Source organism: Giraffa tippelskirchi, chromosome 7 (genome assembly GCF_054371585.1).
Source record: "Giraffa tippelskirchi isolate mGirTip1 chromosome 7, T2T-mGirTip1v1.2.pri, whole genome shotgun sequence".
NCBI classification, from domain to species: domain Eukaryota; kingdom Metazoa; phylum Chordata; class Mammalia; order Artiodactyla; family Giraffidae; genus Giraffa; species Giraffa tippelskirchi.
The window spans coordinates 148,730,254-148,743,490 of record NC_137281.1 but is presented as its reverse complement, the minus strand read 5'-3'; the positions used below and the strand labels follow the sequence as shown (position 1 = coordinate 148,743,490).

Here is a 13,237-nt window from a genome sequence, read left to right as displayed (position 1 = left end):
TGTGTTCAAGGAAAAGCAGGAGGCCAGGATGGCTGGATTAGACCTAGAAAGCTAAGTAGAGGAGATGAGGTGTCAGAGTAGTTAGGGCAAAGTGGAGATGAGGTGTCAGAGTAGTTAGGGCAAAGTGGCCAGATCTTGTGTGCGTTTTATAGCTTTTACTTCAAGTAACAAGGGAAGCAATTTGAAGAGTCTGGAGCAGGATGACGTGATCTTGCATATGTTAGAAGGCAATGGAATGGTTATTTGGAGGAGCAGGAACACCATTGGAAAGCTATTGCAATAATCCAGATACGAGATAATAGCAGGAGGTAGGTAGTGAAAATATGTCAGATATTGGGTGTGATTTGAAAGTAGAGCTGACAGAATTTGCTTATGCATTCAGCAGAAGAAGGAGAGAAAAGGAGTCAAAGATGACTCCAGAACTTTTGACCTAAACAATTGAGAAGGATTGAATTGCTATCTACTAATATTGGTAAGACTACACTGCGAAGAGATTTGGGAGGGAAGGATTAGGAATTTAGTTGTGGACATGTTAAGTTTAAAATGGAGGTGTCAAGCAGGCAATTGGTTATAGGAGTCTAGAGTTGAAGGGAAATAATGAAGGTTCTGACTAGTAACCCACTGTCTTGCATATATATATAAATGTCTTAATGGAGCACGATATAAAAAACCTACCTGTTGTAACCTAGCCACTGAAGATAACTCAGAGTAAAACCTCTCTGTATCTAACTTCTCTAAACTGATTTAAAAAAAACAGGCTGGTTCTTGAGAAGTTAGTTAAACTGTTTAAAAATCCTCTTGCCAAGTATTAATAAGAACTTACCATTTATTAAGCGTTTATTATGGCAGGTACCTCTCTGAGCACTATATTACTTTATATAATCCCTACAGCAACTCTATGCAGTGGTTTTGTTATTGTCACTATTTTACAGAGGAGGCGATGAAGGCTGAGAGGGATCAAGTAATGGGTATGATTTCACATTGTTGATCTGTCATAGAAACAGGATTTGAACCCAGACAGTCTGACTCCAAAGCTCAAGCTCTATACTACATTCCTTCTATATCCACATTATATCCCTTCAGCCTGGAGAGGGTAGAGAAAATGAAGATAGATATAGACACAGCAGATGAGATTAGATGCAGCCAGCCCCAATTGTATCATGAGTAAAACGTTCTTTATTTGGAGTCAGTCTTCGAAAATATAAGGATGAACTTTGCAAATTCTTTTTTCTGGCATTTTATTATGTAATTTTAAAACACGTAGAATTTAGCTGAAAGAATTGTACAGTGAACACCCATAACTCCACCACCTGGATTCTATAGTTAACATTTATTTATAAACAGCATTGCTAAATTTGGTTTGTAACATATTTACCCAGCTCTCTCTCCATCTATCAGTCCATCATATTATGATGTGTTTCAAAGTAAATTAAAGACATCGGTGCTGTTCATGCCTAAATACTTTAGCTGCATGCATGATTCTGGAATTCATGTACAAAAATTAAACTAGTACTGTTGGATTTAAATTAATTACAAGTGAGGTTAAAGGGCTGAATGTGAATACAAAGAAGTTCATGGATTTTTCTAAGGTTAAAGAATATTCTCTTGTTCAGAATATTAACAGTGATAAATATAGTGATAAAGTCATTTCACCTGTGTCCACACAGAGGACGGGGAGGCACGTGAGAGGGATGAAATCCGGCATGACCGGCGAAAAGAGAGACAGCATGACCGGAACCTCTCCAGGGCAGCTCCAGACAAGAGGTCAGTACTCTCTGAGGTCAATGTGAATTGTGAAGAGTGACCTTTGTGAACCTTCTAGAGAGGAGTGTTAGTCCACTGAAACCAGTTTTGCTTCTCTCCTTGCTCTTCAGGTTGATAGCTTCATACACCAGCACCTATTTTCTTGCCCTAAACTGCTTAGTCAGCCTTAGCAGAACTGACTGTGCCTCAAAGTGAGCTTTTCTTCCATTACCTTGTATTGTCAGCTAGGGTTGAGAAGGATGGGGATACACAAAAAGGGAATTCAGATCATATTTATGAAGAAGAAAGTAGTGGATATGCCTGCTCTGGTCTGTTCTTTTCCTGCTTCAAAGGGTGAGACAGATTGATTTATCACATGCCTGCTCCTCTAGACAGGAAATAAGCTGCTGGGCCTTTTTTGAGGTCCTTTCACATGCAGAATACTGCAGTGAGTGAGTGCCTGCGGTGGGGGAGAAGAGCAGCTTTTGTAAGAAGTGAAAGTCAGCTTCTCTTCATGAGCAGTTTCACTTAAAATTCAGAAAGATAGAGCTGTCATATGAAATTACTTGGGAAAACTGACAGAACGCTCTTAATAAGTACAGACTTAACAAAGGAAATACACGTATGAACACTTGGAATAAAGGAGAGACGGATTCGTGAAGTCTGTGGTTCACCAACGACCGAGGACTAAAATGGATGAAAAGTTGAAGAAATGCTGTAATACAAGAGGTGGAATTCTGAGTGAGGGTTAAATGCAAATATAAAACATTTTCTTTCCAAATGAGCAGTTTTGCATGCTCTCATCCTCCTGTGAGCTGATACAATCTGTTTTTTTAGGTCATATCTTAAACAGATTCCTGCTGGTGGTATTCTTTGTTATTTAATGGCATATTTCATCTCTGTGAATAAGGGAAGTCATGGGAAAGCAGAAAATCTGAATTTAGAGTTTAAATGTACAGTATAGAACAGAAAGGAATGAAATTTGAAAGTACACAGTTAATGATACTCTCAGTCTGAAATTCCTAAGCTGTAAAAATCAAAATGGCTCTGTAGATAATTGAGCCCTTAAAACCAGTAAAGTGACTGAGAATTGATAAAATAGAGAAGTTTTAAACTTGTGCTTGGATGAAAATTAGATTGTCTATAGAAATCATTTTAAGACCTGAACCTCTAGTAAAGTAAATGATGACAGTTATCATGGTATCATTGTGATGTAGATTACATACATAGCGAAACAGCAGGGGAATTAAGTTCATCTGAATGTCAAACATCATACTGGTTAATCCAGTCATTAGACATATTTTTCTCAAAATTCTAATAGGATAAAATTACTAAATGTTGTTAGGTAAAAATTGATTCTATCTTATTGAAAGTGATTCATGTGGTATACCTAATTTGCATCCAGTCCCCCAACTCTTTATAATAATAGCAGATACAGACCATAGCAGTTTCATATCTCAGCATGGTTACAAGGGGATTGTATTAAGAATGATTCTTTTGAGAAACGACAGCCTCTTCTATAGGTGGTGGTGGAAAAACTGGACAGCTACATGAAAAAGAAGGAAAACTTTATACCATGCATAAAAATTAACTCAAAATCAATTAAGGGTTTGAATGTAAGACCTTAAACCTTAAAATCCCTAGAACACATAGGTAGTAAGCCCTTTGACACTGGTCTTAGCATTGATTTTGTGAATCTGACTCCAAAGACAAAGGAAACAAAGGAGAAATAAACAAATGGGACTGTATCAGGCTAAAAACTTCCGCCACGATGAAGGAAGCCATCATCAGAACGAAAAGGCAGCCTACTGAGTGGGAGAAGATACTAGCAAATCATATATTCGACATGAGATTAAAGTCCAAGCTATAGAAAGAACTCCTGCAGCTCAACTAAAAACAACCCAGTTAAATGGGCAGAGGATCTGAATAGACATTTTTCCAAAGAAGACATGCAGATGGTCAACAGGCACATGAAAACATAATAACATCACTAATTATGAGGAAATGCAAATCAAAACCACACACCTTTAGAATGGTGGTTATCAGAAAGACAAGAAATAGCAAGCATTTGGAGAGGATGTAGAAAAAAGGGAACCTCATGCACTGTTGGTGGGGGTATACATTGGTGCGGTCAGTATGGGAAACACTGTGGGGATTCCTCAAAAGATTAATAAGAGTAGAACTGCCATATGATCCAGCTTCTCCACTGCTGGGTATCTATCTGAAGAATACAAAACACTAATTCAAAAAGTGTATGCATCCCTATGATCACTGCAGCATTATTTACAGTACTCAAGACGTGGGAGCAGGCTAAGTACCCATCAACAGATAAATAGATAAAGGTGTGTGTGTACACACTAGAATACAACTCAGCCATAAAAGCGAAATCTTGCTGTCTGTGATAACCTGGGTGAACTTTGAGGTTCACTTATGCTTATTTCACTTGTGCTAAGTGAAATAAGTCATAGAAAGAGAAACAGGGTGTGATTTCACTTAACGTGAAATCTACAGAAAACAAAACAAACAAAAACTCATAGAACAGATTGGTGGTTACCAGAGGAGAAGGGGGTTAAGGAATTAGTGAAATAGGTGGAGGTCAATTGTGTGGTGATTGACAGTAACTAGACTTTGGTGGTGATCACTGTGTGTAGTGCTTACAGACATCAAATTATAATGTTGTAGTCCTGAATTTTTCCTCAAGTGAAAAAAACATCTCTGAGCAGTTCTTTTCTGTATCTGGAAGGCCTAATTATAAAACCCTATCTCTTGCAATAATCATGTATCTGAAATACTGTAAGAAATGCCATCCTAATTATGCCTTATCAAGGAATATATATGTTCATAAGATGTGAACTGGACAGATTTGTTTCCTCTGCTTCTGATAATGGTTGTATTGAAGTTGAAATTCAGCTTGTCTGTGAAGAAGTTTCAATTTGCGGCATGGTATTCAAAACAGGTCGAAACTGCAGAGAAATGAAAATCGAGACATCAGTGAAGTCATCGCTCTTGGTGTGCCCAACCCTCGGACTTCCAACGAAGTTCAGTATGACCAAAGGCTCTTCAACCAATCCAAGGTACACAGAGTCTAGAAATAGCATATCTTAAGTGTTAATACAAATACCAATCTTCAGGGAAAAGAAAATTAGCATATGAGGCATTTGCATCAGCCTAAGGGCGTGATGGGAAAAAAAATTATGGGGAAAAAAATTAGAAGTTGCATATTGTAACTTAAGAAACAAGTTAGAATAGCTCTGATTTTGACCTCTTAGAGTTAGCTAAGATTTTAGACACTGTTAGAAAATGAAAGAAATTAGGTGGTAAAACTTGGTTCCGGTATGTTAGTCTTTTATTTCTAGAATAGAGCCAGTGTCCTGTAAGTGTCTCTTGGGTTATTTTTTGTGGATATTTTCAAAAATAATTGTTTTAATGCTATAAAAACACAAACTTGGGATCTTTGAAAAATGAAGCTGTAAAACCAAAGTACTCATCAGAAAGTCTGATTTCTAGTTACCAGTTGTCATTCATTAGCTAGAACACCTTAGGCCTGAGGAAGTACCTTTATGTTTTAATTTACCCAACATTGATTATTTACTGTATGTAAGTCAGTGACATCAAAGGTAGACGTGTCTTAACCCTCAAGGAACCTGCAAGTCTACTGGAAAAGACAGATACATGTATATAAATATAAAGACAAGGCAGACTGTGCTAAGAATACAGAAGTATAAATGTCTGCTGGGATATAGAGGGGTCCCATCACCCCCTGCAAGGCTGGGAGTCACCCTGCGGACTGTTCCAGCAAACATGCTGAGAGCATGGTATCCGAGTCACAGCAGGACAAACTCATGGACCCACCAGGGGTGACAGGGTACACAACGTCCCTCAGCACGACCATAACCACATCAGGAGAACCCAGGTCCTCGCCCTGACCCTGCACCAGCAGAGTCAGGGCCTGGCTTCCTGCTTCTAGGCCACAACCATGGTCCAACAGAGACCATGACCCCTCACACCCCAGGATATTGTTTCCTGAATAACAAAGTCTACCTTTGAAACTAAAGAAAATAAAAGTTGTGATGAAAAGTTTTATCAAAAGGCACATTCCTATATTAATGAACCATCCAAATACACGAAACAAGTTTGTTGACTTGAGATTTTCATTGAGAATATTGTGTTATGCTTCAATAGTGTTCTCACACAGTTAAGGGGTATAACGTTATTACTGTAAATGGCGTCAGATAAAATGTTGTGCAGTTCTTTCATCTTGCCACTGTGTCTGCATAAATGGATTGTCAGTGCCTGCTTTTACTAGTACCCTCCAATTTTAAAGACCACTTTGCTAAAACAGTCATTAATGAGTACCCTATTTAATGTTAGGACCCAAAGGTGATATGAAGAAAAAGAATGACTGAGACGGTTTTTTATTGAAGGATAATTGCTTCACAGACTTGTTTTCTGTCAGACCTCAACATGAATCAGCCATAGGTATACATATATACCCTTCTGTGATTATTTTTTAATAACCTTTTTAATTTGTAGTTCAGATTGTTGAACATGTAAGATGTAAACGAGCAAGGGTTTACTCTTCCTAAGAATGTAATCCGATTCAAATTTTAATAAAAACATGTACACTTTTAATGTCTGTTTTTCCACAGGGTATGGACAGTGGTTTTGCAGGTGGAGAAGATGAAATTTACAATGTTTATGATCAAGCCTGGAGAGGTGGAAAAGATATGGCCCAGAATATTTACAGGCCCAGTAAAAATCTGGACAAGGACATGTATGGAGATGACCTAGAAGCCAGAATAAAGACTAACAGGTACCAGGGCAGACCACTCAGTTTTAACATCTACACCAGTGAAAATAAAATGGCTCATAGTCATTTCTCTTTTTCCCTAGATTTGTTCCTGATAAGGAGTTTTCTGGTTCAGACCGTAGACAAAGAGGCCGAGAAGGACCAGTTCAGTTTGAGGAGGATCCTTTCGGTTTGGACAAATTTTTGGAAGAAGCCAAGCAACACGGTGGCTCTAAAAGACCCTCAGATAGCAGTCGTCCCAAGGAACATGAGCATGAAGGCAAAAAGAGGAGGAAGGAGTAGATACTTTGTTCGGAGTGAACGAACTGTTATTGATAACCCTAATGATGCAAGTCATATGGGGAACACTTTGTACATGGCCAGGATAAAAACCAAATCTGGGTGTCAGAGCCCAGCACTACTTTTTATTACAGGAGAGGGAGGGGGGTATGGAAAAGTTCTACTTTGAATTATTTAGTTTTTTTAAAAATGGGTTGTTTGTGCTTCTCCCACCTTTTGGCATTTATAGAAAGTACTGCCTCACACATGAAATTAAGGCCACTTCAAGTGACATCAGTACTTTGGGGTTAATATTTTGTCTAAAAATGACTGCTTATGAATAAAGTGACCCCAGTCATAGCAAGTAGAAAGAAAGATGTTCACATATTAGAACTGTCCTGCCAAATGATGTTTGCCCCTGTTGTGCTCTGTTAATTTGGAGTGGGGAAAGTAAGCTCGTGCTTGGTGCAACTATTTGTTTCAAATAAAAACATTTAGACAAAACTTGCTCTTTTATTTACTTTATTCAGTAGGCAGTGAGGGTCTCAAAAATCTTTCTCTTCATCATCAGATGTTTGGTCTCCTTGCAAAGCTTTGGGTTTTTGAGGTTGAACATGGAGCTGGGGGGAAAAAAAAATCAGCACTGTAAGGAAAGTCAATGTCTGCAAAAACATTAAAACTGAAAACTGCTGTTCTATGACGGAGTCAGCACCAGTGAGCCAAAGGATGTTATTTATTCCTTGTACTTAAGGATCCCTGAACTCCCATTAAAAACTGTAAATCATCAGTCTGGCCCAAGGTCACATCAGTTCAGTTCCGTTAAGAAGCTCAGTCGTGTCCGACTCTGCAACTCCATGGACTGCAGCACACCAGGGTCCCCTGTCCATCAACAACTCCCAGAGCTTGCTCAAACTCATATCCATCCAGTCGGTGATGCCATCCAGCCATCTCATCCTCTGTGGTCCCCTTCTCCTTCTGCCTTCAGTCTTTCCCAGCATCAGGGTCTTTTCTAATGAGTCAGTTCTTTGCATCAGGTGGCCAAAGTACTGGAGCTTCAGCTTCAGCATCAGTCCTTCCAATGAATATTCAGGACTGATTTCCTTTAGGATGGACTGGTTGGATCTCCTTGCAGTCCAAGGGACTCTCAAGAGTCTTCTCAAGGGACTGGTTGGATCTCCTTGCAGTCCAAGGGACTCTCAAGAGTCTTCTCAAGGTCACATAGTAAGTGGGAAAGAATATTTCAACCAAGGTCTCCCTGCTGTTTCCACTGTTCCATGTATCTTGCTAACCATTAAAGTGTCTTCTTGTACTTAAGTCTCCAGACCTTTTAGAACTGGGAACTCTCCCACCACCACCATTCTTTAACAAACATTAAGTTACAAATCGTCCAAAATGCCTGTCATTTCACACTTTTGACCTATTTAACTGTTATACAGAAAACTCACATGATACGATACAGAAAAATATTTACCTTTACTCCATCAATAACATGATTTTCCTGTTGTAGTGCATTGTGAAGTTCTTCTTCTGAAGAAAAGTGAATCCAACCCATACCTTTGTGAAAGCCAGTCTCTTTGTCCTTAAAAATTCAAAATTTAGGAAGAAATTAATAATCATGAACTCGAGAAAGTTTCCAGGTGTTCCAAATCAAACCACGAACTTTTTCATCTGCCGAAATGGAATACAAGACATTTTAATTAAAAAGTATCAAAAACCCTGCTTTAATACAAATACTCTCTTATTTGCCCAAAGCTTAATCTGTTAATCTTAACACACTCTCTAAATAAAACATGAGCAAAGTGCTTTCTGTGTTGTTCGAGATAAAAACCACACTAACAGCAATAGTCAAGGGAAATTTTGATAAAGAAGTACTCTTCCTCTTTCTAACTCACTTCTAGGAACTAGGAAATTACGCCTTCAAAGCTAAGTGCATTTATGGTAATTTCTGAAACTAATCACCCTCATCACAACTATCACCATTATCATCACATGCTCCTGAGGAAAAAGGAAAAGTTACCTTTACTTACCTAGTTTAGGCTTCTGGGTTAATTTAAGCAATCCTCCTACTTACTTTTGTGCAAAAGACAAGAGTGCTTATCATCCAACCTATACATCAGATTCTGGCTTCCCTATTTTTTCCTGTTACATTACACATTAATTTTCCTACGAATCAAAGACTTCTCTTCTTCAAATCTAAAATCTGTTAACTCCAGGTCCTAAGTTATTATTCTTTATACTTTTAAGAGGTAAATGGCAACCAATAAAAATGTTACTTTTTGGAGAAACTTTAATACTCCTCAAAAAAAGCAAATTTCATACACTTTGTAAAACTTTTTTCAGCTTACTGATTTTCATGTCTGTAATACACGCCTCATTCTTTTAATCATCTATAAAAATGCCATCGTATCAGTGAATTAATATCTATTCAACCAACCCCACTGATGAACACTTATCTTCTTTCCAATTATATTATTAAACAATGCTGTTTTGAACATCCCTCACTTCGCATTTCTGTAAAATCAATCTCTAGAAATGGAACCTCTAGATCAAAGCAAATCCTCCTCTTTTCTTTTTGCTACTTACTTTTTATTTTGGCTGCACTGGGTCTTTGGGGCAGAACACAGGCTTTCTCTAGAGTCAAAGGCAAATCTTAAATGTTGACAGATTTTGCCAAATTACCCTTCAGTGACAGTATCAGTTAAACTCAATTTCAGTACCAGTTTCCCTATACCTTCACTAGGGCTAGATATACATAATCTATTAACGTTAAGCCAATAGTTAAGAATTTAAGTTACTTAAAGTTGATATTTTACCACAGCCTTTTCAGTGCCATGAGGAAAAAAAGCCGTTTTAGTGAACCATGGTAAACTGTAAGTGTACTCATGTCACAAACCCCAAAACACAGTAATTTAAGCAAGTCCACAGAAAAATACAGCTCAGGAAAAAGAACAAATTTATACAGTGATATTTTTTTAAGACTTTTGTCTTTTAAGGACTCTATTACTTTATTTACTTAATTATTTTTGCAGGATGTTAGTTCTCCAACCAGAGATTGAACCCACACCCTTGGCAGTTGAGAGAGTCCTAATCACTGGACCGCCAGGGAATTCCCATAGATTGATTTTTAAACCCTCAGGAGGAAGTAAAGAAAATGTAACAAACAGAAACACACCAAAAGCACTCAACCTGGGCTTCCCTAGTGGCTCAATGGTAAAGACTCCACCTGCCAGTGTTGGCAGGAGACGCGGGTTCGATCCTTGGTCTGAGAAAATCCCACAAGCCCTGGGGCAACTGAGCCACTACTAAGCCTGTGCTCTGAAGCCCAGGAGCCGCAACTGAGCCCATCTGCCATAGGTACTGAAGCCCGCATGCCGTAGACCCTGTGCTCTGAAATGAGAAGCCACTGCAATGAGAAGAGAAGCCCATGCAGCAACAAAAACCCAGCATATCCAAAAAAAAAGCACTCAACTCAGTGAGGATAAAGATTAAAATTTTCTCCACCAGTTAAGTTTTATGATAAATTATCCTCTACTCTCTCAAAGTCCTTATTATAATACTGTAATAGACAAAATTCCAAAATGGCCCCAAGACCTCCATGTGTTCCACCACGTTACCCACTGTGTAATCCCCTCCCCCTGAATGTGGGCAGGACCTATGACATACTTCTAACCAAAAGAATACAGCAAAAGTGACAGGATGTTGCTCCTTGAACCGGAAGATGGTGTCCCTCTGAAGACTAAATTATAAAACTGTCTTAGCAGACTAGAGAAACTCCCTTAATGACTCTGAAGCAAGCTGTCATGTTGGGAGAGGGCCTGCATGGGAGGGATGTAACAAGGTAACAAGCTGAGTAACAAGCAACTGCAGGTAGCTCTGAGCACCTGAGACCAGCCTCCAGCTGAAAGCCAGCAAGAAAGCAGATACCCCAGCCCTACAGTTGAAAGACGAATTCTACCAAAACCTGAGCGAGTTGGGAAATCAATCTTTCCCGGTTGAGCCTCTCCAGCTGACAGACACCTGGATTCTGCCAGTCCAACTGACAGACACCTGGATTGCCTCTTATGTGAATCCCTGAGCAGAGAACCTAGCAAAGCTGTGCCTGGACTCCTGATCTGTATAATCTGTGAGATAATGTGTATGTGTTGTTTTGAGCCATTACATTTGTGACAATTTTATGTAACAATAAAAAAAAATAACACAAATGCTTCAAATACCTAGGATAAGGCTTTTTGTTTTGTTTTTTTAAATCAGTATCACCCATAATTTAATGAACAAAGACTGAACAGCTTTACTCCATTACAAATTCATGTAAATTGATATGCTTTGACAAAAAATAATAAAAAATTAGAAGAAAATGTTAATGCTTTTTTTAAAAAAAGGTAATACTCACAAAAGGAACAGTGCACTTTCGTACATGGCCAAATTGTGCAAAGTGTTCTCTCAGCTCACCTGTATAAGAAAAGAAAACATATTAAGAGGTTTTTTTGAGTTGTTATTGTTTTATCCTCCATCCTAGATTGAGATAGAAACAAAGAGGGGTCCTCAAGTCCCCAAACTCCTTGTGAACAAGGACTAGTTTGTATTTTCTTGCAGCTTTAAGATCCAGGAAACCGTTACGGTATTGATTATAAAGCTGTAATGTACCAGATTTGGGGAGGTGTTAGGGTGGGAGGAACATGGACAGATAAACTGCTGAGATGACCTAGTCTTCATCCCCAGCAAGTACTGAGTCATCACCATACCAGGTACTATGCTAAATGCATGGATTAAAATCTCCGTGAGATGATCACACAGGAGACAGTTCAACAATCACAATACTGTGTGTTGTTAGCTACATTAGAGATTTCCAAATAAAATCTCAATCTCAAAAATATCTGCAGAAGTGACCATGGATTTTTACATTTTGATGAGCAAATGTAAAAACCTTAACTCAAAACTACAGCTGACAAAAAGCTGTGTTGGTAACAGAAATCAGTACTGATCACTCCCCAACTCTCTATGTCCAGCCTAAGCCTCTCCCATGAACTTCAATTTTTGTAATCATGAAAACAATTATCATTTATTGAGTATTTACTCTGTATTGAGCACAAGTCTAAGCACTTGTATTTACATGTAAATTCATTTAATACAATCAACATCCCTAGGAGAAAGGTATTATTGACTCCATTTTATGGCTGATGAAACTGAGGCATAGTGGTGAGCCCTTTTCCCCCAATTACCTTCCCTTAGGTACACACCTTAGGTTTTGAACTGTGGTGTTGGAAAAGACTCTTGAGAGTCCCTTGGACTGCAAGGAGATCCAACCAGTCCATTCTAAAGGAAATCAGTCCTGAATATTCATTGGAAGGACTGATGCTGAAGCTGAAACTCCAATACTTTGGCAACCTGATGCGAAGAACTGACTCATCTGAAAAGACTCTGGTGCTGGGAAAGACTGAAGGTGGGAGAAGGGGAAGACAGAGGATGAAGTGGTTGGATGGCATCACTGACTCAATGGACATGGGTTTGAGTAGACTCCGGGAATTAGTGATGGACAGGAACGCCCGGCGTGCTGCAGTCCCTGCGGTCCCAAAGAGTCGGACACGACTGAGCGACTAAACTGAACTGAACTAGGTTATACAACTACCTAAAGGCCAGGTTGGAATTCTAACCCAAGGAGAAACGCTTCGGAGTGCATTTCTCAATCTATACACAACGTCCCCTGTCCAGCTAACAGAGAACTCACAGGTTTCTCAAACTAAACACATTTAAACTTTACTCCTCATCTTTTTTCCATCTGCTTCTCCTACATTCTAATCACCAAATTCACCAACATTAAAAACCTGGAGGTCATTCCTCCCTTTCCCCCATTCCGTACTCTTCCCCATTCAACTCATCACGAAAATCTATCGATTATTCTTTGGTTAACATAAGTGGACCTGATCTCTCCTTCTATCACTACCCTGAAGTCTCTGAACTAAACTACTGAAACTACCTCTTGTCACTTTGAATCCGTCCCCACGCTGCAATCGAAACAACCCCTTCTAAACCGTAAATCTTAAAAGTTTCCAAGTAATTAAAGCTTTAAACTCCGAAAGGCTGGAGACCGTGAATGTGCTCCCCAAAAGCTCAAGGGGCATCCCTTAAACGGCTAATTGCAGACAAAATTTCTTTCTACTCACTGGCTTGCTCTGCAGCACACTCAGCCTCCTTAAAATCCAGCCACCACGCTGATTTAAGTGCTTCGCAGGAAGCAAGGCTTTTCAAGATTTCTCGGACCTAAAGATTCCGCCCCTACTACATTTCCAACTCACTTGAGGCCGCCGTCCAGGGAATTTTTCTGACAAACGCAACCGGTCGGCTGATATTTGTACGCAGCGCCATAGCGCCCCTCGCTGCCGAAGCCGCCATCTTTGGACTGAGGAACTTCTACTGACCTGAAGTCGC

At 39.2% G+C, this 13,237-nt stretch overlaps 2 protein-coding genes across 6 annotated transcripts in view; one reads left to right on the top strand and one right to left on the bottom strand.

Moving 5' to 3' along the window:
• The window catches only part of SNW1 (SNW domain containing 1), a 32,893-nt gene extending 25,578 nt beyond the window's left edge, over positions 1-7,315 (top strand). Inside the window, exons 11-14 of one of the 2 annotated variants that reach the window (XM_081510559.1) lie at positions 1,668-1,764; positions 4,700-4,817; positions 6,393-6,556; positions 6,637-7,315. In XM_081510559.1, the coding sequence (XP_081366685.1) occupies positions 1,668-1,764; positions 4,700-4,817; positions 6,393-6,556; positions 6,637-6,835 (578 nt within the window). In that variant the 3' untranslated portion in view covers positions 6,836-7,315. Of the gene's footprint in view, positions 1-1,667; positions 1,765-4,699; positions 4,818-6,392 lie in introns of both variants that reach the window. The other variant, XM_081510558.1, reaches the window with a different exon arrangement.
• Positions 1,154-13,210, bottom strand: SLIRP (SRA stem-loop interacting RNA binding protein). 4 transcript variants are annotated; one of them, XM_081510565.1, is made up of 5 exons: positions 13,105-13,210; positions 11,202-11,260; positions 8,283-8,390; positions 7,333-7,431; positions 1,154-4,706 (listed from the first exon to the last, which is right to left on the bottom strand). In XM_081510565.1, exons 1-4 carry the CDS (start codon positions 13,199-13,201, stop codon positions 7,357-7,359), a joined length of 339 nt encoding a protein of 112 aa, XP_081366691.1. In that variant the 5' UTR covers positions 13,202-13,210; the 3' UTR covers positions 1,154-4,706; positions 7,333-7,356. The 4 variants fall into 4 exon arrangements, 3 of the variants coding, with proteins under 3 accessions (XP_081366691.1, XP_081366693.1, XP_081366690.1); XM_081510567.1 differs by lacking the exon at positions 7,333-7,431; XR_014059609.1 differs by lacking the exon at positions 1,154-4,706 and having other exon boundaries at positions 7,317-7,975; positions 8,030-8,390.
• Between the last annotated feature and the right edge of the window lie 27 nt (positions 13,211-13,237).

Excerpts from the sequence above, each read along its gene's own strand:
- SLIRP (XM_081510565.1), bottom strand. The coding sequence starts at position 13,201 with ATGGCGGCTTCGGCAGCGAGGGGCGCTATGGCGCTGCGTACAAATATC. Across the intron at positions 11,261-13,104 it reads TCCCTGGACGGCGGCCTCAA|GTGAGCTGAGAGAACACTTT; the intron begins GTGAGTTGGAAA and ends TTTCTTATACAG. Across the intron at positions 8,391-11,201 it reads GAAAGTGCACTGTTCCTTTT|GACAAAGAGACTGGCTTTCA; the intron begins GTGAGTATTACC and ends TGAATTTTTAAG.